At 35.3% G+C, this 24,017-nt stretch overlaps 1 protein-coding gene across 13 annotated transcripts in view; it reads right to left on the bottom strand.

Moving 5' to 3' along the window:
- The window catches only part of LOC591109 (dedicator of cytokinesis protein 3), a 90,176-nt gene that overhangs the window by 44,673 nt on the left and 21,486 nt on the right, over nucleotides 1–24,017 (bottom strand). For 12 of the 13 annotated variants that reach the window (XM_011680777.2, XM_011680765.2, XM_011680770.2 and 9 more), the window contains exons 6-26: nucleotides 21,716–21,949; nucleotides 20,779–20,817; nucleotides 18,098–18,172; nucleotides 17,007–17,134; nucleotides 16,535–16,616; nucleotides 15,754–15,892; nucleotides 14,958–15,033; nucleotides 13,909–14,006; nucleotides 13,380–13,505; nucleotides 10,806–10,921; nucleotides 9,980–10,151; nucleotides 8,560–8,660; nucleotides 7,723–7,894; nucleotides 7,115–7,212; nucleotides 6,553–6,636; nucleotides 5,800–5,900; nucleotides 5,323–5,454; nucleotides 4,580–4,688; nucleotides 3,775–3,970; nucleotides 3,055–3,182; nucleotides 2,337–2,435 (exon numbers count right to left, since the gene is read on the bottom strand). In XM_011680777.2, the coding sequence (XP_011679079.1) occupies nucleotides 2,337–2,435; nucleotides 3,055–3,182; nucleotides 3,775–3,970; nucleotides 4,580–4,688; nucleotides 5,323–5,454; nucleotides 5,800–5,900; nucleotides 6,553–6,636; nucleotides 7,115–7,212; nucleotides 7,723–7,894; nucleotides 8,560–8,660; nucleotides 9,980–10,151; nucleotides 10,806–10,921; nucleotides 13,380–13,505; nucleotides 13,909–14,006; nucleotides 14,958–15,033; nucleotides 15,754–15,892; nucleotides 16,535–16,616; nucleotides 17,007–17,134; nucleotides 18,098–18,172; nucleotides 20,779–20,817; nucleotides 21,716–21,949 (2,505 nt within the window). The remainder of the gene's footprint in view (nucleotides 1–2,336; nucleotides 2,436–3,054; nucleotides 3,183–3,774; nucleotides 3,971–4,579; nucleotides 4,689–5,322; nucleotides 5,455–5,799; nucleotides 5,901–6,552; nucleotides 6,637–7,114; nucleotides 7,213–7,722; nucleotides 7,895–8,559; nucleotides 8,661–9,979; nucleotides 10,152–10,805; nucleotides 10,922–13,379; nucleotides 13,506–13,908; nucleotides 14,007–14,957; nucleotides 15,034–15,753; nucleotides 15,893–16,534; nucleotides 16,617–17,006; nucleotides 17,135–18,097; nucleotides 18,173–20,778; nucleotides 20,818–21,715; nucleotides 21,950–24,017) is intronic. The other variant, XM_011680767.2, reaches the window with a different exon arrangement.

The raw sequence follows: 24,017 nt of genomic DNA, 5'->3' as shown, positions 1-24,017 counted from the left end.
AGAGAGCTTTACAAAGGATGAATAATGATGAAAATACTGATAATGATAATAATAGGAGTGGATTCATTACATAAGACATACGAAGGTGAGTCTTTTTTTATTTTTTTGTTCTATTTTGAAATGTATGTCAAGATACTCATTTGACTTTCCATTCCTTCTTTGAACAGCAATTTACAATTTTATTCCACTTGTAATTGTGTAACTTTGACCTTGTATGTGGCCAATAATGAATATTTCATAAAAAGTTAACTTATAGACATTGCTTTGTCTTTTTAAAAATATTTTGATGTCTAAACTTCTTTTCATGATTGACTATATTAAACAAATATAAACTCATAAGAGAAAAGTTTTTTGTTTCTTTTTCAATAGGCTGCCTTTATTGAAGCAGTGTTCTAAATGATCATGATTGATGAAGAAAGACATGGTCTTCTGAGTTTTCAGATATCAATTCAATTTCGGAAAGATTTGCCAGCTACAGCATAAAAATGGCTTTGAAATGTATTTTCTTGTTTTAAAGTGATATCATTGGCACAAAGAAGTTTGCAGAAGAATTGGAGATACATGTAGTTAGCTGAAACAAAGAAGTGTACCTCGTGGAGAGAACAATACTTGTCTAAAGTTAATGACACACACACTGCTTTCAGAATGATAATCAGAAATGTAGATTTTTTAAATGATGAAAAGAAGTAACAAAATCAGTATAAATTCATCAAACACATTGAGTGATTACAAGTTGGGTGTTTAGGGCTGGAGTTAGTGTTTAATAAACACCAGCCTAAATACCGAAATGGAAATCAGCTGGTGTTAAGGCTTTGACCTCTGAATATCGTCAACTTCCGGTAGCTAGTGTTATCGATTTTGCAAAATCGTCGTCTGCTGAACCGACCTTTGTGGCTGGTGTTAATATTTTTACGTACAAATGTCCTATTCCCTAACACTAGCCCCTAGGGATTAAGCAAATGTTAATTTCCAGTTCGGTGTTAGTGTTGTACCCGCACACAGTCAACGCACGAACGACGCCAATTTATTGTCTGACGATCAAATCAAAATATGTGAAACAGGTAATTCATATATTATTCTTTCGTGTAAAATTTGTTATTTTCTAAGACCAGAGAAATAGGTGTAAATTTATTCTGTACTTTTCATGATATCTTTAGTTTTGATGAACTATTTTTAAATCATCGTCGTAAAATCAAGTATGTGGTGACGTCACGGCTGGTGTTAAGCTATCGATTTTTTATATCGGTATCAGGCTCTTAATTTCATCAACAAATTCTCCGCTCGATTTAAGAGCTCCTGACTACTCTAAACACTAACACTAACACTAACATCAAACTTGAAATCACTCATTGAGTGATTACAAGTTGGGTGTTTAGGGCTGGAGTTAGTGTTTAATAAACACTTACACTTACACCAACCCTAAACACCAAAACGGAAATCAGCTGGTGTTAAGGCTTTGACCTCTGAATATCATCAACTTCCGGTAGCTAGTGTTATTGATTTTCCAAAATTGTCGTCTGCTGAACCGTCCTTTGTGGCTGGTGCTAATATTTTACATACAAATGTCCTATTCACTAACACTAGCCCCTAGGGATTAAGCAAATGTTGATTTCCAGTTCTGTGCTTAATAGTGCTATCAATATTGATTTCGACATCAGGCTCTTAATATCATCAGCAATTTTTTTACCTCGATTTAAGAGCTCTTGACTGCTCTAAACACTGATACTAACACCCATCTTAAAATCACTTATTGTTTTGAGGATGATAACTAGATATGAAGAGTTTTTAGCTGATGAAAAGAAGTATCAAAATCAGCAAAAAAAAATTCATCAGACAAATTTTTTTGAGGTAGATAATCAGAAATGAAGAGTTTTCGGCTAAGAAAAGAAGTATCAAAATCAGCATAGATTTATCAGAAATACTTCAGCTGCCAAGCAATTTTTTAGGAAGAAAATGCTTGCATAATCCACAAAGATTTCAATCAATTCGCTGGAAAGCTATGATAAACACAAGACATTTAGTCCAATACTTCCTAGATACTCACTTTTCTTCGGAACAGCTTTAGTCACAAAACAAATAAACAAAAAGAGAAAATAATGAAGAAAAAAAAATTATACAGTCCAGTCACGAAATGATTTCAGACACAAAAATTGCCCAAATAATGTTTTTTTTCCTTCTGAATAAAGAGTATTCATATATCTAATACTGCATCAAGCAATGATAATTTCATCGCTACTTATCGTTAGTACCAGATGGTAAAAGACATCAAAAAAGAGTTTCCTTCTGTACAGCTGCCACACACTCATAACAGAAGGTAGAGGAAAGAAACTACTCACATGTAAATCTGTCATGTTCTCTGATGTTGGCACCATGCCAAGAATCTCCCTGAAGAGATGACGGATCAAGAGACTAATCTCCTCTTCTACTTGCTCTGTCTGTACAGGTCAAAGGTCATATAAAAAGATAAAAGCTGTGAGATACATCTTTATTCCAAAATTACATTTCAAATTGAATAATAAAGCAAGGGGGAAGATTAAAATTAACATTTACCTACAGACTGGAAATTCTAGATATCCTTAATGAATGTCATATTGCAAAATGTAACAAAACTGCCCAATAAGCGACATAGTAGAGTTGTTTAAGCACTTGACTTGAAATTCAAAGGTCGTGGGTTCAATCCCCCGACACGGCACTAATGACCTTTGGCAAGGCATCAATCTACATTTGCCACTCAATACCCAAGAGAGAAATAGGAACCCGGTAGGATGACGAAAGCATTTGTGTTAGTAATTGCCTATACCCTCACTGGGACCATATAGTAGGAATACTCCCCAGGGAGTGGAGAGGGTGCACATTGTGCGTGAATGAATCCGATGACAGGGGTAAAAATTTATATACAGCTCTTAGAGACGGTGTGCCGTCTTCAGCGCTATATAAATCTTGATTATCATTATTATCATATCAGGGCTACTCAGAGTTACAGCATTATTGTTCTATAGTCAGTCTGGTGCGAGTCTTCACGGTGCAATTGGAGTTTTAGATAGTGCTGGTTACCTGTGAGAGTGTATGTAAGGCAGTCAGGATGTCTTCCACAATAGCGATACAGACATCAGGTAGATGCTCAGCCTGAATGTGGTGCTGGAGCTGGGCGAGGCACGGCTGAAGAAGTACTCTTCTTGCCACTGAAATAACCACATTATAAAAAAATGTCCATCCACATTTTTGCTTTGTATTATTTTATATACTTCAGTAAGCATCTAACTTCTGTCTTGATTATTATGGTATAACATTACATTAAAACTTACCTACAGATGTCCAGAAACCTACTCACACACATAATTACATTAACATTAATTCAAATGGACATAGAACAAAGTTATTTTTTTAGTGCAAATGTAATCTTTTTCTTCTATTCTCTATCTATTTTACTCAAACCCTCTACCATTTTCTTTTATGTTTTTCTTTCTCTCTTTTTTTCAGTTTAGTTTCTTTTATTTCACATGAAAAAATACAATACATTAACAAAACATAGCATATTTACAAAATTGATATTTGAGAACAATAAAGACATCTTCACAGCATAAGTTTGTATGGCATTTACACTAAATAATTTCCAGATTCAGACCTGCCAACCTCTGGAATTCAAAAACTGTATTCTGTAATCCTAAAAACTGTATTCTTTAATCCTAAAAGTTGTATTTTACTGAAAAAATTGAATTTTACCCCAAAAATATCATGATGATGCTTATCTCTATGCAGATTAAGGTAACTTACTGGGTGACTTGAAGAGTGTGCTGTTGATGGCTTCTCGAATGCATTCCAGCTTGCTCTGTAGAACCTTGGTTCTCCTCAGCGTGTGTGGTATACACAGCAATAAGTCGGCTGTGAACTGGCTCACCTCGGGCGCTGTGTACATGGCCATGGCCATCAGCTCGTTGCAGATGGTGCTGAACTTCCGTAGCACAACCAGCTGGATCAAACATAGGTTAGGACTCATTTTCAAAGTTTATAGCATCTACTAGTCAAGCTGGATAAAGCCAGGTACAATTTAGTTTACTCAGGAATTGTAATCTTTACAAAAATTTACTTTGTAAGACAGTTTAAAGCCAAAGACTTACAGTTTTGTTATCTTGAAACCTATGATCTGTAACTCATAGTTTATGAATTCAGTACAGTCAAACCTGCTTTAGTGACCGCCTGTCTACAAAGACCACATTTTTTGTTTCCCTTTAAAATGGTTTCTCATTGAAACATTTACTTAAGGAACCTGTCTACAAAGACCACCTGTCTACAAAGACCACTTATTGTGTTTCCCTTGGGTGGTCGCCATAGACAGGTTCGACTGTATAACCTGGACCATAGTTCAAGAAATATGGCCTTATGAGAGAAACATTCTGAATCTTCACTTTCAATCATTTCCATGTTCTCTTTAATCCAAATATACTGTTTAGGACTCTTTCCACAAATCTGAATCACTAGTGATAGTGATTTAGTGACTCCATAATGGTATTAAGTGTGCTTGTAAGAAGCTCTATCGGACTAGCATCATTGCATGAATGTTAAATGAACAGCAACGAACCTGATGTTTCTCCAGTTTTTCATCATCTTTCTGCATGAGATTATTGATGGAATTGAAGAGATTCCTGATTGAGTCCTGCATATCACCATCATGGACATCACCAGTAGCCCTACAATGAAAAATAATTAAATATTATTGGAACATTCTGTATTCTCACCTGGTACTATCAAAGTCACTCATACTATTACCACATATACCAAGTACCACTTCTTCGCTTATCACCACAGTGACAGTGCCTGTTTAAATTGTATTTGGTATGGATAATAATAATAATAATAATAGTTTGTTCCCTTGATAGCACATTGCAGGACCGCAGGCCCTCTCAAAGCGCTTAACAGATATATTATTACCCCGGTCATCGGATTCAGGCTCACCCACAACATGTATGCACACTCTCCACTCCCTGGGGAGCATTCCAGCCAGGCATCATTTTTTTTTTTACAAACGCACACTTGCTCATCTAACCTCATTAACTTTCGCGTCCTACCGGGTCATTATTTTTTTTTTTATAATGTGTATGACGCACTGCAGCGACATGCTACAGGACAAATTGTAACACCATGGAACATGTTACTTCAACCCTGGCCAAAACAGTATACCTAGCCCTAACACTAATCCTTCTAAACCTGGCCTAACCTTAAATCCAATCATAGAGGATGTGCGACCTTTCAACTGACATTTTGAAGACAATGTGCGACCTTTCAACTTACATTTTGAAGACGATGTGCGACCTTTTAACTTACATTTTGTAGAGGATGTGCGACCTGAAGATGAACTTGAAGAGGTACTGAAGTCCTTCCAGCATGTTTGTGATGTGATCCTGCTTCTGTTGCAATGCCTTGTCAATGTACATCATCAGGTAGTAGACCAAGAACCTACAAGCAAAATATTTTGTAATAATAATATCAATAACAACAAAAACAACAACAATAATAACAATAATAATATTAATAATAATGTTTTAATAATAATATAAATAACAAAAACAACAATAATAACAATAATAATAATCAAAGAAATATTTTTTTTTTTTTTAAACAGTAAAAATAATAATAATAATATTAATGTATGTTTAAAGCGCATTGTTCATATACATATTCAAATGCACTTAACAATTATGTTGTAAGAGGTAAGACATACGTATTATAAAAAGCTCTACAATAGAAGACCCCCAAAATGGAAGATAGCCATACAGAAGTTGGTACTAGAAGGATACTTACTGATGTGCTAATGTGCTGACAAAGTGATTATCAATGTAGGTATCCAGGACCGTGGTGAAAGACTTGAAACGTTGTTCACCGAGTACACTGATGATATGAACCTAAAACATACAAAAAGATCAATATTCTTAAAGAAAACTAATCCATGTGGTATGCTGGAATGAATATTTGATGATGATGATGATCACCATCAACTTTAATCATGTTTACAGTCTGAAGGCTCGCATAATTTTCCATGAGAGGCTTATAAAAAAAATGATATGGCAACGGTAATTACTACATGTATTTTAGGATTTAACGAACATCATAAAGTCAATACATGTACATGTATATGCATGTTAAAGAGTATAACACTCTGTTGACAATCATTATAATAAATGCTACAACTGATTTGATAGCTCTAAAAAAAATCTATTTAATAGGAATGTGAGTGATTATTATGGAAACTTAACTTATTCCTCATTAACCCATTAGCAACAAGATATTTTGTCAAAATGGCCTATAACTCACTGGAAGATGTTGCAATGTTGCTCTCATTTTTGACATTTTTCTTTACAATATGAAATGCTATTTTTCTATGCAGAATCCTACTGTAGACATTGTAAGGATTACGAACGTATAACATGTTCACGGTAGACCCTAGAACAGATACTATAGGGCGTTGAAAAGGGACGGAAACGGACGGGCGGTTTCGGGCGGTTTAGTTGCTAAAGGGTTAAAGTCATGCATAGATCTGAATAATTATTTTCTCACCAGACATTCAAATATCTGACGTCCATATTCGTCACTCCTCTCATCTAAGATGGAGAAGAGGGCATCCAGGATGTCTTGAAGTACCTACAAGATGTAGCCAAAGACAGAGACATAAATAGGGTTAAAGGTTAAAGGTGGGCTAGGAAAAGCCAGAAGGTGAGAATCAATAATACAGTCCTCATCAAAGATATTAACATGTATTGTATAGCAACAATGAACAACAGAAAGAAAATCAACATTATTCCAAGACCATTTGAAAGCCACACCAAAGTGGAAAGTATGCTTTAGATATAACAGAGATACTGGGCTTTAAAACATTTTAACATGGAAGCAATCTTTACGACAGCAATGTATTGTTGAAAAAGAATACATCAGACAAGTCCCGGCCAAGAGTAAAGAGCTTCTGCTGACAAGATATTCCATATATTCAAGGGACCTCACTAAAATATTTGATCCTTCACGTTATCCAGCATGAATAGTACATGGTTTTAATTCCCTGATCATTGACCCATGGTTGTAACCATAATGGAATGTGAGAAAGACGGTTGAATGTAGGACTGACCCTGACAATGTCCTGACCGCTGACACTGCTCAGTTTCTCTAGGATGGCATGTAGTCTATCGGGATGCTGCCTCCACTTCAACAAACCTAGCAGGTTGACTAGTGGACGAAAAAATGGAGAAAAAAATCACAGGAAAGTAAATAACCATGATCATTGGGAAGCTACGAAAACACAAATGTTGAAGTTCACGTCATCACATATGATGCATAGTTCTTCACAAAAGACTTGTTAATCAATTATTAGGAGAACAGTTATTATGTTGTTAAACCATTATAAATTCTGTTCACACAGAAAACCTTTACAAATCTAACTTGCCTGTATGTAAATTAAAATATGGTGGATGTATATGTTTTGGTTCATTATTTTTGTATCCATTCGACATTAATCTCCATACACTTTGGACTGATTTTAAGCATCCATTCTTAGAATATAATAGTACAATTAAATAATATTGAAAGCTTTGAATATATTTAGGATAATAATTACAAGTACTAGTTATATACAAATATTTTTACCAGCAAAAAAAAAATACTTTGCTTACAAGAAAACATTACTTTCCTTCTCTTGTATCTTCAAGTTTAATGTGAAGTGTTTGGCCTAATACTTACTGTTTTGGACAAGTTTTGTTGAGCAGATGACCGTTTTGACAGTGAAAGTATCCTTGCAGTTCAACTCATAATTGTTGTTGCTTGTTGCGTTGCCCTTAGCAACCATATCAGCTGAACAATATGGCAGACTCAGGTATTGGGTAGGATCACTGAAATCATGGTGTTCTGAACACTGTCACAACAACAAAAAAATGTTTAAATCACAATTACAATCAAGCATAATTGTACAGCGTTGTTACAGCTAATGATGCATCTACATATGTGAATTTGCAATCTTGCTAGTTTAATCTTAAAGTGACTCTGAAACAAATCCTGGAATTAGTTCATGCTACAATCATATCTCTCTTTCAACCTAGGAAACCTGCTAGGATTCATTCCTTGAGATTTAATATATGGCTATTACAGCTGCAGGAGTCCGATTTATCAAGTTGGAGTTATAATTTCCAAAGCATAAAGGTCGGGCGACAAGAAAATCAGCTGAAAATGGCATTTTAGACAAAGGGAAAGACATTTTCATGACGATTTCGAATATATGACAATCGTTTTCCACAAAAATGATAAGAGGACCTGAAAATTTACTTTGGGAATGCCCCCCTAAAAATTTAGTCTGGTGACAATTGGGATATATTGCTCTTTTAATCTAATTTCGAGTTAGTCTAATTCCCAGTTTGTCTGAAGCCCATTTTGTAGACTATCCATATGGTCTAAGAATCATTTAATCATAAATAATAATAATAATAATCATCAAATTAGGAAATAACATGTTGATACATGAATTATCTTTCAAGCTAAGTCTGCATTTTAACAATGGTTAATAGGTGATTGAATGCAGCTTACCTTAAAGACAAAGAGACTGTGTGTGCTGTCTTCTACCGCTGTACCATCCTTCTTCATGAGTGGCATAAATGCCATTGCAAACAGACGTTTCTCCCTTCTCTCTGTTCAATCAAAAGTAAAAACGTGGATTATTGCTAATCAACCTTGTACCAAGGGTCACATATATCATTCAAATGAACATTTGAAGATGTTCAACTCTCTCTCTCTCTCCAATCTAACCATTTTCCTCTAAGATTAAGTGGAAGAAATGTCAATGCAACCAACCTAAATATAGTCAAACCTGTCTATAGCGACCGCCCAAGGGAAACACAAAAAGTGGTCTTTGTAGACAGGTTCCTATATTACATGATTCAATGAGAAACCATTTTCAAGGGAAACAAAAAATGTGGTCTTTGTAGACAGGTAGTTACTGAAGCAGGTTTGACTGTACCTTGAATTACTGTGGTAAATGAGATACATATAGCCAAGGTAGCCATGATTTTTTACAAGGAAAATTAATGCTGATCAAACAAAAAAGCAATATTGGAAATATATCATACTTTATGCAAAATATCTATGATATAGCATTTTTTGTTCAATATTCTTTTATGCACAGTCCCTGTATCAAAATCTGAAAGGAGGAGAACATAAAAATAACGACTAATATATAAAAAGGTTCTTATAAACTGCTGCATTCGCATCTTGGTTGAAACTGAAACTACATTGTATACTTGTGAACAGTCTGCTTTACATCCCTCATGTACTATAAAATTCAATAACCCACTCATCATGCTTGTTGTTTTGTCCCTTCATAAAATGTAATCTTTAGCAAGCTCATATTTCTGAAGCTTATCAGGAAATGTTAACCGCAAATGGTGCACCGCTAACAACTAACACCTACTCCTGTCACATAAAACTTAGCTGGGATACAGTATTCTTACTTTCAGTATAATAAATATACCATGTTTCAATGTATCACATAAAAATTGCTCTATGTATAATCATGTATTAGTATATATATATATATATATCGAACACCTGCTTAATATGCATAGTAATTTCTTTTTCGCTTTTATGATCAGTCATTGTCGGTATTTGCAAAAATAAACATTAAAAGAGGCCCGTAATGAAATCAAACAGGCCAATAAATTGTACAAAGAAAAGAAAAAAACATGAAATGAAACATGAAATCATCACTAGATCAGACTTATCTAAACATACTTGTGGCTTACACCCGGTAAATAAGATCGATTGATCGATCTGTAAGTGAAGAACAAGTCGGAACCAGCGGGACTTGAACCTGCCATCTACTGCTTGCCAGGCAGCGACTCTACCACCAGGCCATCACTGGCCCATGGCACAGTCACGATGAACTAGAAACAAATACCCAAGCTCTCCTGATTCATTCTGACTTAATTAATATTCATTAGATCCGACTTACTGTTATCTTTTGAGCAGTGTCTGAACTCAAAGCGTATGTGCGTGTTCTTGAAGCTGTCCATAGGTACATTGAGTCGGACTAGTTCGTTCCAGCGCGGGGCCGTATAGTGTAAGTAAACCACCGATCTATACTCTATCTCGGCTTCTTCGTCGTCCACAAGGCAGATGCATCCCTATGTAACAAAATCAAAGATTGATTCTGTTTTCACAATGTTCTTTTGTTTAATTGTTTAAAACATCTCATACATAATACAAATTAAAATGAAACAAATACATGTATTTCAAATTTATCATCATCATAATACAAAATGATGATAAATATAGTACGAGTATTAAAAATCGAGGTAATGGATTTTAAAAACAAGAACAAAAATGTGCCTAGTTATAGAGACCATTGTTCCCCATGGAAAACAATTTAAAAATTCATTACTGGAATTTCAAGACAGAATATTTCATTCACATTGATATCCCCAATGTTTGATAATAATAATCTTCAATCCATTATACAGAATGACATAGTCAGAGCCACTATTATTCTACAAATATGTATTTCCTACAATTTGCCCTGCCTTGCTGCCAAGAGAAGTTGACTATATGGTCACTGGTCCTCTCCTTTGTGACTTTTTCAAAACAATTCTTCTTTTTTCATGACAGGAAAAAGAGAAAAATATTAATTGTACTAGTGTACATGTGAAATTCAGTTCATGATGATGTTTAATTCAATTATCTACACTTCAATTGATGGGCTATAAAAAGTCATGTGGAAATGTATATTGGAAGTACAGGAGCTTCACACAAAGATTACAAGTAGTATCAAATTGACTTACAATCTTCTTCCATTTCTCGTCTATCGTACACATGGTCACCTCGATATTGCGCCCAGCATTCTTATCATAAAACTCCCCTCTCTCCAAGGCAATGAAGAGGTCATTCCGCAGGTCACCTTTGCAATAAGTATATGGATATACCCCCATTAGTGTTTTCCCCCAAAAAAATAACTGTCACCATATCTCTTTATACACCTCACTCCCAGATCCTAATCAAATGATTGGTCATGCACGGTCACTTGTGATTCATTTGCTGAGACTATCCCACGTTTTTCATGAAAAAGCGTGCAATAGTTTCCAGTACTATGACACATTTTTTTTTAGTGCATGTACATGATGCGCAGTAGTGAGCGTAGAGGTTAGAGCGCTTATACTATGTGTGCATGGGCCTATTCTAATCGCGCAGCACTATGCGTAAATGGGTATAGAGGTATTAAGTGCGCTTACTATATCATTGTCTGTGCGCACTTAATTAAGCATATTAAACTTGAGATTTATTTGTATACTGTCACGAAACAAACTTGAATGAAATCTTTTTACATCAAATAACAAGGATTTATGTAGGATGTGTGTATCTATCGGCTTCATGCAATAGATACACACAGCCTCAACTCGAGTGCGAATAGATCTCATAATGAACTCGTGCGCATGCATCATTTGTATACTATTTAATAAACAAGATTTACCGTTAACTTCTTCTCATTTTGTCATATTAACAAACTAGATGGAACTTCGACTGCGTGCAGTCGAAAATGATGCCTCCGTCATAGAGCAATTTTACAAACCAAAACAGAACAAATTTTTCAAATTCAAGTTCAATTGTAATCCATTAACAGGTTCTCAGAATATCGTGATTACAAGCAATTTCTCATATACATATATGACCCTTGGATCTTTGACCTCATGACCCTAAAATCTACTCAGTTCATCGGCTCTGCAATATGTCCTGAGTTAAATAGTAGTCCATCTGTCAGCTCTAATGAGAATGCGTTCACAAGCTATTTTTGCATATATAATGAGCCCATGACCTTTGACCTCATGACCCAAGAATCTACTCAGTTCATTGGCTCTGCAAGATACATACATGATCTAAGTTTGGCAGGAATCCATCAATCTGTTCTAATGATAATGCGATCACAAGCTATTTTTGCATACACAATGAGCCCTGTGACCTTTGACCTTTGACCTCGTGACCCCAAAATCTAATCAGTTCATTGGCTCTGCAAGATACATACATGACCAAAGTTTGACAGGAATCCATCAATTGGTCCTTCAGATAACGCGATCACGAGAAGGGGACGTATGGACGGACAACCCGAAAACATAATGCCTCCGGCTACTTCGTAACGGAGGCATAAAAATAATGCATGATTTCGAGACTGCAATGATTATGTTGAGATACCCTGGATGTGAAAACGGGGAATATCGCTTTCAATCAAATGTTAATTACTTTTGAGATGTCATTACTGCCATCCATAGTTTCAATTTTCAGCCATCGATCACTTTCATATCCTCATATCTTGTTTGTTTCAAGGAGTTCTTATCAAGACTCGATAACCATTATGATCCAGTTTTGGTCCTTGTGGTCTTAATGAGAATACAGAGAGTAATTAGGAACTGTTTACTTGCTAATTAAAAAGCAAGCCTACTACAATAGTCAATGACTGGGCAAGCCAAGGATTTTATCCCATACATTATCTGGGACAGCAAAGACTTAAACATCTAGTTTTCTATCCAATTTTATCCACTTTTGCGCCGGAGGCTGATTGCAACATATCCCACCACACTCATTGTTATACAAATCAGTTGTTCCAACATGCTTATTAGTGCACAATAAATTTTAAGAAGCAGGAGGATGTGGTTAAGCCCTCATACTAGTGTATCATTGAAAACAAATCATATCAGTTTTCGTTTCCTTTGACTTTTAACAACACTTTCAATTACTTCAAATCTTTGCTGGTGATTTGACAAGTGGAGCCAGCAGGGTAGGGTTTACAGTAGGTATAGAATTAGGAAGTTAATGATATAATGCTGGCTCCAGGACTTAAGTTAGGAAAGTTGGTTAGTGTAATAGAAACTGACTGCAGACCATTCATTTCCAAAGCATGTGTAACCTAAATATAATCAATTGGTGGACAAAATATGGTGACATTGTAAGATATATTGATGGCTATGGATTCCCAGAAAGTCACTCTTTTACTTTTATTAGATCTAAGTAGTGCATTCGACACCATAGATCAGAAACTTTAAAGACCTATTCGTCATTACATGTATTAAAATCAGGAACATGCAAGGAGACATGTGTATCATTTTTACGAATCGAAACTTATATGTCGAGGAATGCCTTAATAGAAACATATGTCATGAAGATAATATATTCTCGATTGATGAAGTATAGAATAACATTTCACCTTCAATTCGACTTAGTAATGCATTTTATAAACATATTATATTTCACGATTTCAAGAGCATGTGCGGAAAGAATCGCGTCTAGAAGGATTTCACAAACTTCTGTAGCACCGTAGAATATATATGTTGGATAGTTTCTGTGCTCAATGTAAATGTAATATTTACCTGGCATGATGATGTCACTGAATCCTAGCTTATGAGTAACACTGTGACCTCTGTTGAATAGAAGATGCTTCTCTTTCTTCAGGCTATCTAGATGACCATGCAGCATCAGAAGCTTCACTGTGATACCTACAACATGAACATGTACACTCCCTGGTGATAAGTGTTTTTTCAATTTGTTATTATTAATTCAATTTAGTATAGTGATTGAAAAGGGCCTCTTGATTTCAACCTGCAATCAATTTATCTATTCATTGATTTATCTATCTCTTTATTTGTATTGGCATTTTGTGTAGATTACGATTATTATGTGTTTCTTATATTACACAGTTAACAATTAAATTATTCAAACCTTTACAAGTTTATGTAATATTCTAGGTATGTGAATTGATTTGTCCAGATTTATGTTTCCAGAGAATGTGAGATCTTTAAACCTTACATCTAAAAGTATTCAACAAAGGACTTAATTCAACCAGTCCACTTTACAAGGGGCATGAATAAATCAGTAGTTATCTGTACAATCACAACTTACCTATATTGCCAGAAGCAGAGGTGCCCTTTCTACTTGTATTCCTAATGATTTGATCATGAAGTGAAGCAAAGTCCTTCTCATCTGCTTGATTGGCTACACTATAATGCAAATAAGTAAATGTCACATACTTTAATAGTGCAAATCTCTGGAATACATTAAAAAAATAACCAACGTAACAATAATTTACATTGATCGTATAGGTAGATCTATAAATGCAGTACTGCTCTGTCTTACATTTTTGTTTGACTTTGGTATTCTTCATATCATAAGTTTTCCCCATGAAGACACCCCATGGTCACATTTCACACAATACATGTACATGTATCTTGCCCTAGCAGAGTATTTTCCCAACAGTGTGTATTTATCTGTTATGAAAGATGCATACATGTATGAAGAAATTGTGAAAATGGCAGAAATAATTCACCAGCTACAAAATATCTTTCGTACTTAATGCTTGTAGCCACGACTTACCAGTACTTGCAAGTCACATATTGAGATGAAAGACAAGTACACAAAGTCATGAAAATGATGTGTTTTGATTGGTTGATACACCACAGAAGCTAATAAATGTTTGATAAAGATATGAATGTATTTACAATTCCATGAATACAAGCATCAATACCAGCATGCCAGAGTATCAAACAGTACCGGTACTAAAATTTGTATGCCAAAATAAAGAAAGAAAGTAAGTAAAAGAAATATAGTAACAAGAGGTCATCAGTTCAAACTACAAAAGAAATATGTAAAATCTAAATTGAGGCAGAGCTCTTTTTCACATAGAGTAGTAAACGAATGGAATGGTATCCCATCATATGTAGCAGAAGTTCCATCACTCAATTCTTTCAAATCAAATGTTGACAAGTACTGGTCACTGAAGAAGGACAAGTTTAATCCTGATGAATTATTCAACTGTCCATGTTCATCCGTAACTGCACAGCACCAAATTCAAGAGTAACCCACTAGCAGTCACCGAGGGGCAAATAAGTTTTGTACAACTTTATGCCTACTTCCAAGGTATGATATCCTAGGTATGATGTACTTCTACTTACTATATTTTCATGACTTCTTCCTTTCCTTCTCTGCCATCATCCTCTGGCATCTTCAGAATGTGAGTGACCTTCAACACTGATTAGAAAATAGAAATGAAGTGAGTGATGAATGTTGAGAAAATAACAAACAACGACATCCAAGCTATTTAAGATTTGATTTGATTTGTTTTATTGTCCACATAAATGGAAATTCTTTTTTTTTCACATGGTTACACGATATATACATAAAGCATAAGTCAATTGAACAAACTTCAAATTATACAAGATGAATGCAATCATAGAACTTTATATTGTTAGGTAAATTAAACCCCAAATACGACCAGGGCCCCCTTTCATAAAACTTGTTATCAATATTAAACAAGCGTCATATTTCTATAACAATGTTGCTCTCAGCCAATCAAATGTAAGGATTTAGTAGAGGTGTTGTGGTCGAGTGGATACGTCGCCGGACTGTCGATCACAAGGTCCGCGGTTCGAGTCCCGCCGCTGCACTAATGTCCTTTGGCAAGACATTAATCTACATTTGCCATACTCCACCCAGGTGAAGTAAATGGGTACCTGGTAGGAATTTATTCCTTGAAACGCAGCGCGCGTAACAGCTGCACTGCTAAAGCCAGGGTAATTATGCTGCATTATTGTAGAGCGCTAAGAGACTTCTGACAAAGTAAGTGTTAGGCGCTATATAAGCACTGTAATTATTATTATTATTATTATTTCATTAGCTAATATGACAATTATCGTATCTTGTCACTGACGACAAGTTCTATAAAACTTGGCCGACTATACATGTACATACCTCCATAGCCATAGGGTCTTCTGAAGTTTGGACCAGTAGCCTTCTTGTTGTCTTGGTGTCTGGTTGGTTTCATCTGGCCACATCGTATGATATGACAAGTAAGATAGAGATCCCTCTCCATATCTTTGTTGCTCATGTCCTTCAAAGCAGCAACAAAAAAAGTAAGAAAGATCAACAACAAAAAAGAGTTAGCATGAATAAACTTTCACTGGGACTTTTGCAATTGAGCTCAATTGATAGAGAATACAGTAGGCCTATTACAGTGAAATACATGCACAGTTATATATAAATCAAACTGTGAGATAAAAATATTTGAATACCATTTTTATGACATTTACATTTATATTCTGACAAGCAAAATGATGGTCTCTGTGAGAAAACAAGTGCATTGCCCTGTACATGCACATTAGCTATAATATTCTTTAGGCATTTGATTTCCAACTCTTGTGTCGAGTTATTAACCCGTCGAAAGACTAATCTAGAGATACCTTGGGACGAAACCCACTGAAACAATGTTGCTGCCATTCAATTTCAACCCAACCACCAATCATGATATGCTATCCAGGAGTGTCATAGGACCTTGGTCATTCCAAATCAAAGCCTAGATTTTCAACTAAACATGCAGTGAATCTACTGTGACGATAGCTACCTGGGAGTTTGCTGGGATTTTCAATTAAGAATGTACTATGTCACTCTGCCTTTTTACTCTCACTGTGAAGACAGGTAACTGATCTTGGACTAGCTTTTCATATAAAGGCTGCATTGTATCGTGCTGACTTACTGTGAAAATGGTGACCAGGTTACCAATCTTCTCCACGTTGAGAGGTGCACCCTGTTTGTTGAACTTTGCTAGATACCGCTCTCTGTAAGTATCAAAACAAAAGATGAATCCAACCAGTTCAAGGGAAAAACAAGGAATGATGTTAAAAGCAAATATACAAAGATATAAGACAGAGAAAAAATTGATTAGGTACATGTACATACTTTTGGGGTAAATGTTGGCTTGGAGGATATCAACCATTATTGTGTGCTACAAACGAAAATTGAAATTTTAAATTCCAATCATAAATATCTTGATAATCAGACAGGGGATCGGCTCGTAAAAGTCATGGGGTTCCTGACTGACCTAAAAGTTTATGATTATGATTGCAGCATGAGCTAAATCCATGAATTTGTTTAGAATCAGAGGCAAAGTTACCCGATCCCTTTAAAGGGTTTTCCTATTTTACGTCCGAACCCCACTGACTACTTACGTGATGAATGTACCCTCTTTAGCATCATAGAGAGCAAAGAAAGCCTCCGCCGCCTCTCCTGTGTGGATCCCAAAGTTGACCAGCTGAAGGTGGAGATGGTGCGCAAAAGCTTCCAGCGGTTCCGTCGTCTAAAAACAATCAAGAACGATTGCCAACAATTATACTTTGGCAATCATTTTTACAACTGGGTACCAACGAGTCAATTTCGCTATTAATATTACTCCTTTAAAAAATTCAATTCAATTCGATTCGATTCCGTTAAACTAAGATGAAAATGTCTTAACCATCCAACAGCTTGAAATTTCGGGCAGTATTTCCATCTATGGTACTGAAAGGTTTCAAATATTTGCCTTAAAATGAAGAATGGAGTATCTAAACATAATTGTTGAGGAGGCATGGTACTGTATAGCAATACTCTTCTGTCCAAAAAGGGCTCATCCACAAGTTGGACTTATGTGAAGCTCAGGGAGAGAGATTAAAATAATCATTACTGACAAAATAATTAAACATGAAAATAAGGAAAATTAAATTAATTGGGATGCATGGAAAAGGAAAGGGGTTCAGTTTTAAATGATAATTCATCATTACATGTATTAAAATCAGGACCATGCAAGGAGACATGTGTATCATTGTTACGAATAGAAACTTATATGTTGAGGAATGCGTTAATAGAAACATATGTTATGAAGATATTATATTCTCGATTGATGAAGTATAGAATAACATCTCACCTTTGTTTCGACTTAGTAATGCATTTTATAAACATATTATATTTCGTGACTTGAAGAGCATGTGCGGAAAGAATCTAAACTCCTAACTACACTCTAACAAAATTATATTTCTCTTGGTGAATCAATAGCTTTCTAATACATGTACATGTAGTATTCAACAGAGTCATAGCCTGTATGAGCATCCCACTTTCTAAACTATTTTGATTTACATGAAATCCTGCCAGCTAAACTTTAAAAAGTAGCTCAGTCATCTCCTTTTTCTTACGTACTGAATGTCAAGAAACATTCATTCTGATTAAAATGTTATAATTGGAAACAACCAACTGACCCAATCAATTCTAGCTTACTGGTGCAAATTACCTGTGCCTGTGCACTGGGGTCTGGAACTTGCAATGAAATAAGAGATAGCAATGGTTGCACGGAGGTCGCGACCGGCTGTGAGTGGACCATCCCACGGCACACAGGGGGGTGGACAGCATCAGAACAGGAGGGAGGCATGCCAGGATTTTCACACAACATGGGTGAGAGTTAATGGAAGAAATGACGATGGGAGGGTGTAGGTGAAAAGAAAATTAATACAAACACATGAATAATAATAAATGATAGAGGAGACAAACACAAAAAAGAAAATCTATGTATTAGTCAAAATATTTCACTACAAATCAAGGGAATAAGTCATCTGTTCAAAATGAAATAGTCCAATGCATAAATCATCTATGAGATTTGTTCATAAAATGTGCATGCCACCAATACTTGTAAACCCAAAACATGTAAATCATGGGTAAAGTTTGAATTTGGGTATGTGGTATAAATGGGGTACCGTATTTCTACAATAGGAGTAAACATTAGCAAATTCAAGTACAATTTGTTCGTCATTTCTGTTAAAACTACACTCTTTGCGTGTTTGTTTTTCTTCACTTTTTTATTCAGTGGATTCTAATATTGAAGTTTGGAGTGATTTGCTATTACAGCTTGTGAAAAATAAGTGTGAAAACTAACTAATGAAGTATTTTTTTTTCTCTAGGATCTTTCACTGAGATAATCAATTTGTTGGTAAACGCATCATGATCACAAATTCTACAACACAATTTGAAATAAAAATTAACCCTAATAGGGCCGGGCTATTTGAAGTCTTAGTAGGGCCGGGGGGGCCATTATGGCCCCCCCTTAAGATCTCGGCCGCGAAGCGGTCGATCGCCGCCAAAATTTGCACGCATGTCAAGTGAAGTGTAAAGAATAATATGATAATTTCAATTTTTTGAAAAATTCACTCATTTGCATATTTATGGTAATTTATGCAAATAAAGTCATAAAAATCACATTTTTACCCATAAATCATATATTATTCATATTTAAGCATTCTTTTTCACTAGATATATTTATTAGACCATTCTGAATAATAATACGACAAAAAATTTGGAAGAGCCAGCTTATTTCTTATGTTATCCCTTGTTTTGTTAATTTCTTATGTATTTCATTGTTTTTTTAACTTATGTATTTCATTGTTTTTGTTGTTTTATTTCATCTTTTACTACAATTCAACTATTTTGACTCCCAAAACAACCACCTAAACTTTAATCAAGACCCAATAACCCATGTTTGATCTGTTTTTAGGAAAAATGACTTTGCCATACGTTTTGTACACAAATCACGAAAATGAGCGATTTTGAGGCTGACATGCAAGGACAAAATGTCACGTGACCTTGTAACCCTAGGTCCGATTTTCAAAAAAAATATTTTAAAAGTTGCGCAAGACTCGAAAGAAAAAAGTCAGCGAGCGGCGGGGCGCCATCCATATGCGTTCCCGAGCAATCAGAAAAATTGTGGAGGGGGGGGCCATAATGGCCCCCCCCCCCGGCCTTATTAGGGTTAAGGAACACGGCAAAAACACTGTTAAAGACAAAAATTAGAAAAACTGGTTAAGTTTCAGTATATAAGCATCCGTTATCTTGCCAATACTGAAATCTACCTGTCCAACTACCAACAGCAACTTTTGACCAATCACATTAACCTTTCTGTTAATGAAGTGCCTTGAACAAATAATTCTAAGTCATTTCATTCGTCCAATCAGAGAGCAATCATCCGTCACCAATTTGAATATCAATCGAACCAATCAGTGAATGACACTTTTACCCTGACAGACGCCATCTATCGACACTTGGACACTCAGAGTATCTAGACCCGAGCGATATTCATTGATTTTAATTGGTATTTTAAAGAAAAACTAAAAGGGCTTGATGGTCAAACCATCCTTGAATCTGGGGATAAGTAACTTTTTGCAATCACAAACCTAAAGAGTCAGAGTAATTGTCAACTGACTCTCTGAAGAACTTATAATCAATACTAAAACTGCTCAGGGCTGTGTATTCTCGCCTAGCATTTTTTCATTCTACACACAAGTGACTGTAAGGATGAAATTGAGAAAGTTAAAATCATAAAAATATGCAGATGACACTGCCATTCTGGGGATGATAAGGAACAGTAAAGATGAGTACAGACTAGGTGTTGAACACTCTGTAAATTGGTGCAATGACAACCATCTAAAGCAAATACATGTACATTCTAAACTAAAGAAATGGTCTTTGTCTTCCGCAGGAAGAAAACTCATATCCTCCTGATCACTTTATCAATAGTAACAATGAAGACATTGAATTTGTAATCAAACACAAGTACTTAGGCACAATAATTGACAACAAGTTATGTGGGGTTAATCAAACTAAAGAAGTAGTGACTATTAAAAGCAACCAATGGATGTATTTTCTACATAAGCTTCTATTCCCACTCCTAGCTGACACTTACAGGAAGATAATGAGCATGCTTTACAGATCAGTCAGTCATATACATGTACATGTATTATATTATGATCATGCCCACTATCTGTATTTACTTTGTATCACACATGTAGACAAAACAAATTTCTGTGTATGATTTATGGATAATAAAGTATTGAATTTAGTTGGTTATTCCAAAAAAAGTACAAACTTTGCAATATTAGAAGTTAACTCCATTGAAATTAAATGACTTATAAATATCTTACATACCAGTGCAGAAATTTTTGTTTCTTGCGCACTCCTCAGGTGCTGAAAAGAAGAAAAAAAGGGAAACATATATAATAACAATAACTGCTCAAATAAAGAGGTAGGGAATTATTCAAACAAAGAGGTAGTATAAGATGGTGAAATACACAAAATTTATATCTCAAGAACTTGCAGGATTGCTTGGTCTTTCTCCTAATTTTGGAGCAGACCTTTTCTTGATCAGCTGTATTTCAGATTATTACTTAACATTCAGTACATTCCTGTTTGACCAAAAGATTCTGAGCTTAACACTAATAATATCAACATCAAATTAAATTCATTAAATGATGAAAAAATTTAAAATACACTATGAATAGTAGATAGATAGTGGAGTACATAGAGACAGAGGCGACGAGACAGAGAGGAAAAGTGAGCGCAGAGTGGGCGGAGAAGAAAGTGTGAGAAAGAGAGTGGAGAGCGGAGAGAGCATTAATACGGGAAAGAGATAAAAGAGGAGTTTTTAATGTGTTTTTTTTCTTTCTTACCACTTGATGTAGCTCTAACAGACTACACTGATTACTGTCCATGATAGATAGTGGAGTAAAGAAACAGTGGTGAAGAGACAAAGAGGAAAAGTGGGCGCAGAGTGGGCGGAGAAAAAAGTGTGAGAAAGAGAACAAGTGGAGAGCAGAGTGAGCATAAACAAAAAACCTGAGATAAGGCCTAAAAAAAAGATGTTGTATTGCCCTTTAGGTGCCAAAACATGGGTTAATCAGTTGGAAATCTTTTTTTTTTTTAAACCCTCTTTGGGCCAATATTTCTCAGTTTTGAATGCTTTAATACATTTTTTTCTAAAAAACATTACAAAAATTCGACCATAGATTTCAAGATTTTTGGGTCGGTCGCAAAGGGCAATACAACATTTTTTTTTAAAGCCTAATGGAGGTGTATTCGGTCTTACCACTTGATGTAGCTCTACCAGACTACACTGATTACTGTCTATTATCTCTCCATCTACACTGGGTACTAGATCGAGTTCCAGCCTGCAGTTTCCCCAGTCCACCCTGCTCATGATGGTACCTTTGACCTCTTTGCTCTTGCCCAAGGTCATCGTCCCCGACAGGAGCTGGCTTCGAAGGTCAATCACCTCCAGCATGATCTTCTTCAGTTCTTTGAACCAGTCCATCTTGTGTTTCTACAAAGAAAGATGGAAATTTTGACAGAGAATATATAAGAGAAAGAAAAGTCCCACAAATTTAATCCAACTATTAAGCAATAATCATTGGGAGTGATACTTTGAATAACTAAACTTTCTATACAAATATGATATAAAAAACAGTCCACAGTGTTATGCGGCAGCAAAATAGCAAAGAAACACAAACAGAAAAACTAAATTTGAGAAATAAAATATTTAATCAGATTTAAGGGCTAAGAGAAACATGGAAGAGCAAAGTGACTTTGCAAAGATTCCTTTAAATTTCAAAGGCAAAAGATCAAGGGAGATCATTAAAGGGAGGTTTTATACTGTATACCACCGTGAAGTTGCAGTGTTTGTCATGGTCATGGATTATATGAAATGTTTCCTTCATGTATTGCGAGCAAATGAATAAAAAACAATTTCTTCAAATAGCTTTAAAAGCTATTGAAAGAAATTAAGGGTAAAAGGAAGTTAGGTTTAAACATCAAAGAAAATCAATTTGCTTTCCCCTAAAATGCAATATTCTCTTTAAAGGGATCCGGTATTAACTTTGTCTTAGATCCTTTAAAAAAAATCCTTGATTTAGCTCATGCTGCAATGATAATTATAAACCTTTAGGTCAGTCAGAAACCCCATGACTTTTACAAGCCGATTGCCTGTTTGATTATCAAGATATTTATGATTGAAAATCAAAATTTAATTTTGCGTTTGCCAAACAGTTTTCATAACACTACAGTCTATTGGGGAAAACAAGTATGGTAAAACCGGTCACTCAAAGGTTTTTACTTTTTTGAGGCACTTCTTGATCATTTTGAAGCGCAATTTTGTTAGGGCTTCCATGTAACACCATATCACAGACACTAATAACACGTAGGGCCATGCATCTCAGATTTAACATTGTTAAACAATCCCTTTAATAAGAAAATCTCACATTCTACATTTGCCAATGTAAATAGAACCTTCTGTCAACAAAAAGCTTAGAAACCTGAGAGACATTCATTATCGAGGTTACCAGCCATAACAAAACAATATTTGTCTGTTCTATCCACCTTGGTACATGGATAGAAATGAATAAACAAATTGAAAGAAATCTCTGATTCTACCCCTCAACTTGGACTATTAAAGGCATAGACCAGTTTTGGAAACGCCCCCCTCTCAAAAAAAGAAATGGAAGCTCTTATTACCAATCATGTGTGAAAGAATATGTTTTGACTAATACGTGATGATACAAATTTTGCCGGGAAACCGCCTATTAATTGATAAATTTGGTAAATTATTATATCTATCTGGACTGGATAGATATCCTGTAGTCCCATATAGATACATACATCTTTCTGTGTACAGTGCTTGTAACTTAACCAAGACGGGACCAAGTTTTCTTATCATTTTGATGATTCCAGAACCTTGCAGTACACACCAATACTTATATGTTATGATCAAACTTTTCTGATCGATTCCACAACGTTTCTTTCACAATGCAATCGCATGACCAGAACTGGTCTATACCTTTAAACACTGCACATTAAGTTTCTACATACTATACTATGTCAATTAAGCCATGTACATGTATCCATGTATGAACCCACAACTTTGAACTTTGCGTGTTCTGGGTAATGGTAACTCAGTGCCATAAAGGTTAATGGCAGATTGAAAGTAGCCATAATATCAATTCTGCTTTGCATATAAATCATCTAACAATGGCATGTTATGACAAAGGGAATTTAAAGATGAAGTTGAGTTCTGGTCATGCGATTGCATTGTGAAAGAAACGGTGTGGAATCGACCAGAAAAGGTTGATCATCTAGCATATAAGAATTTGTGTGTATTGCAAGGTTCTGGAATCATCAAAATGATAAGAAATTTGGCCAAGTCTTGGTAAAATTACAAACACTGTACACAGAAAGATGTGGGACTACATGAACACATGGTGTAAAATCCTACCCTGCATTCTTACGATGTTACGTGACATATTTAGAATATGAAGGCATTAATTTGAAGAGCCATACTTTTCAGGGAACATGTCTTATCTGATGTTCTTCCACACTTGCATAATAAGAATGATAAC

Source organism: Strongylocentrotus purpuratus, unplaced genomic scaffold (assembly GCF_000002235.5).
Source record: "Strongylocentrotus purpuratus isolate Spur 01 unplaced genomic scaffold, Spur_5.0 spur5_scaffold_6, whole genome shotgun sequence".
Taxonomy (NCBI): Eukaryota; Metazoa; Echinodermata; class Echinoidea; order Camarodonta; family Strongylocentrotidae; genus Strongylocentrotus; species Strongylocentrotus purpuratus.
The sequence above is the reverse complement of the archived record's forward strand: the minus strand, read 5'-3'. Positions and strand labels throughout refer to the sequence as shown.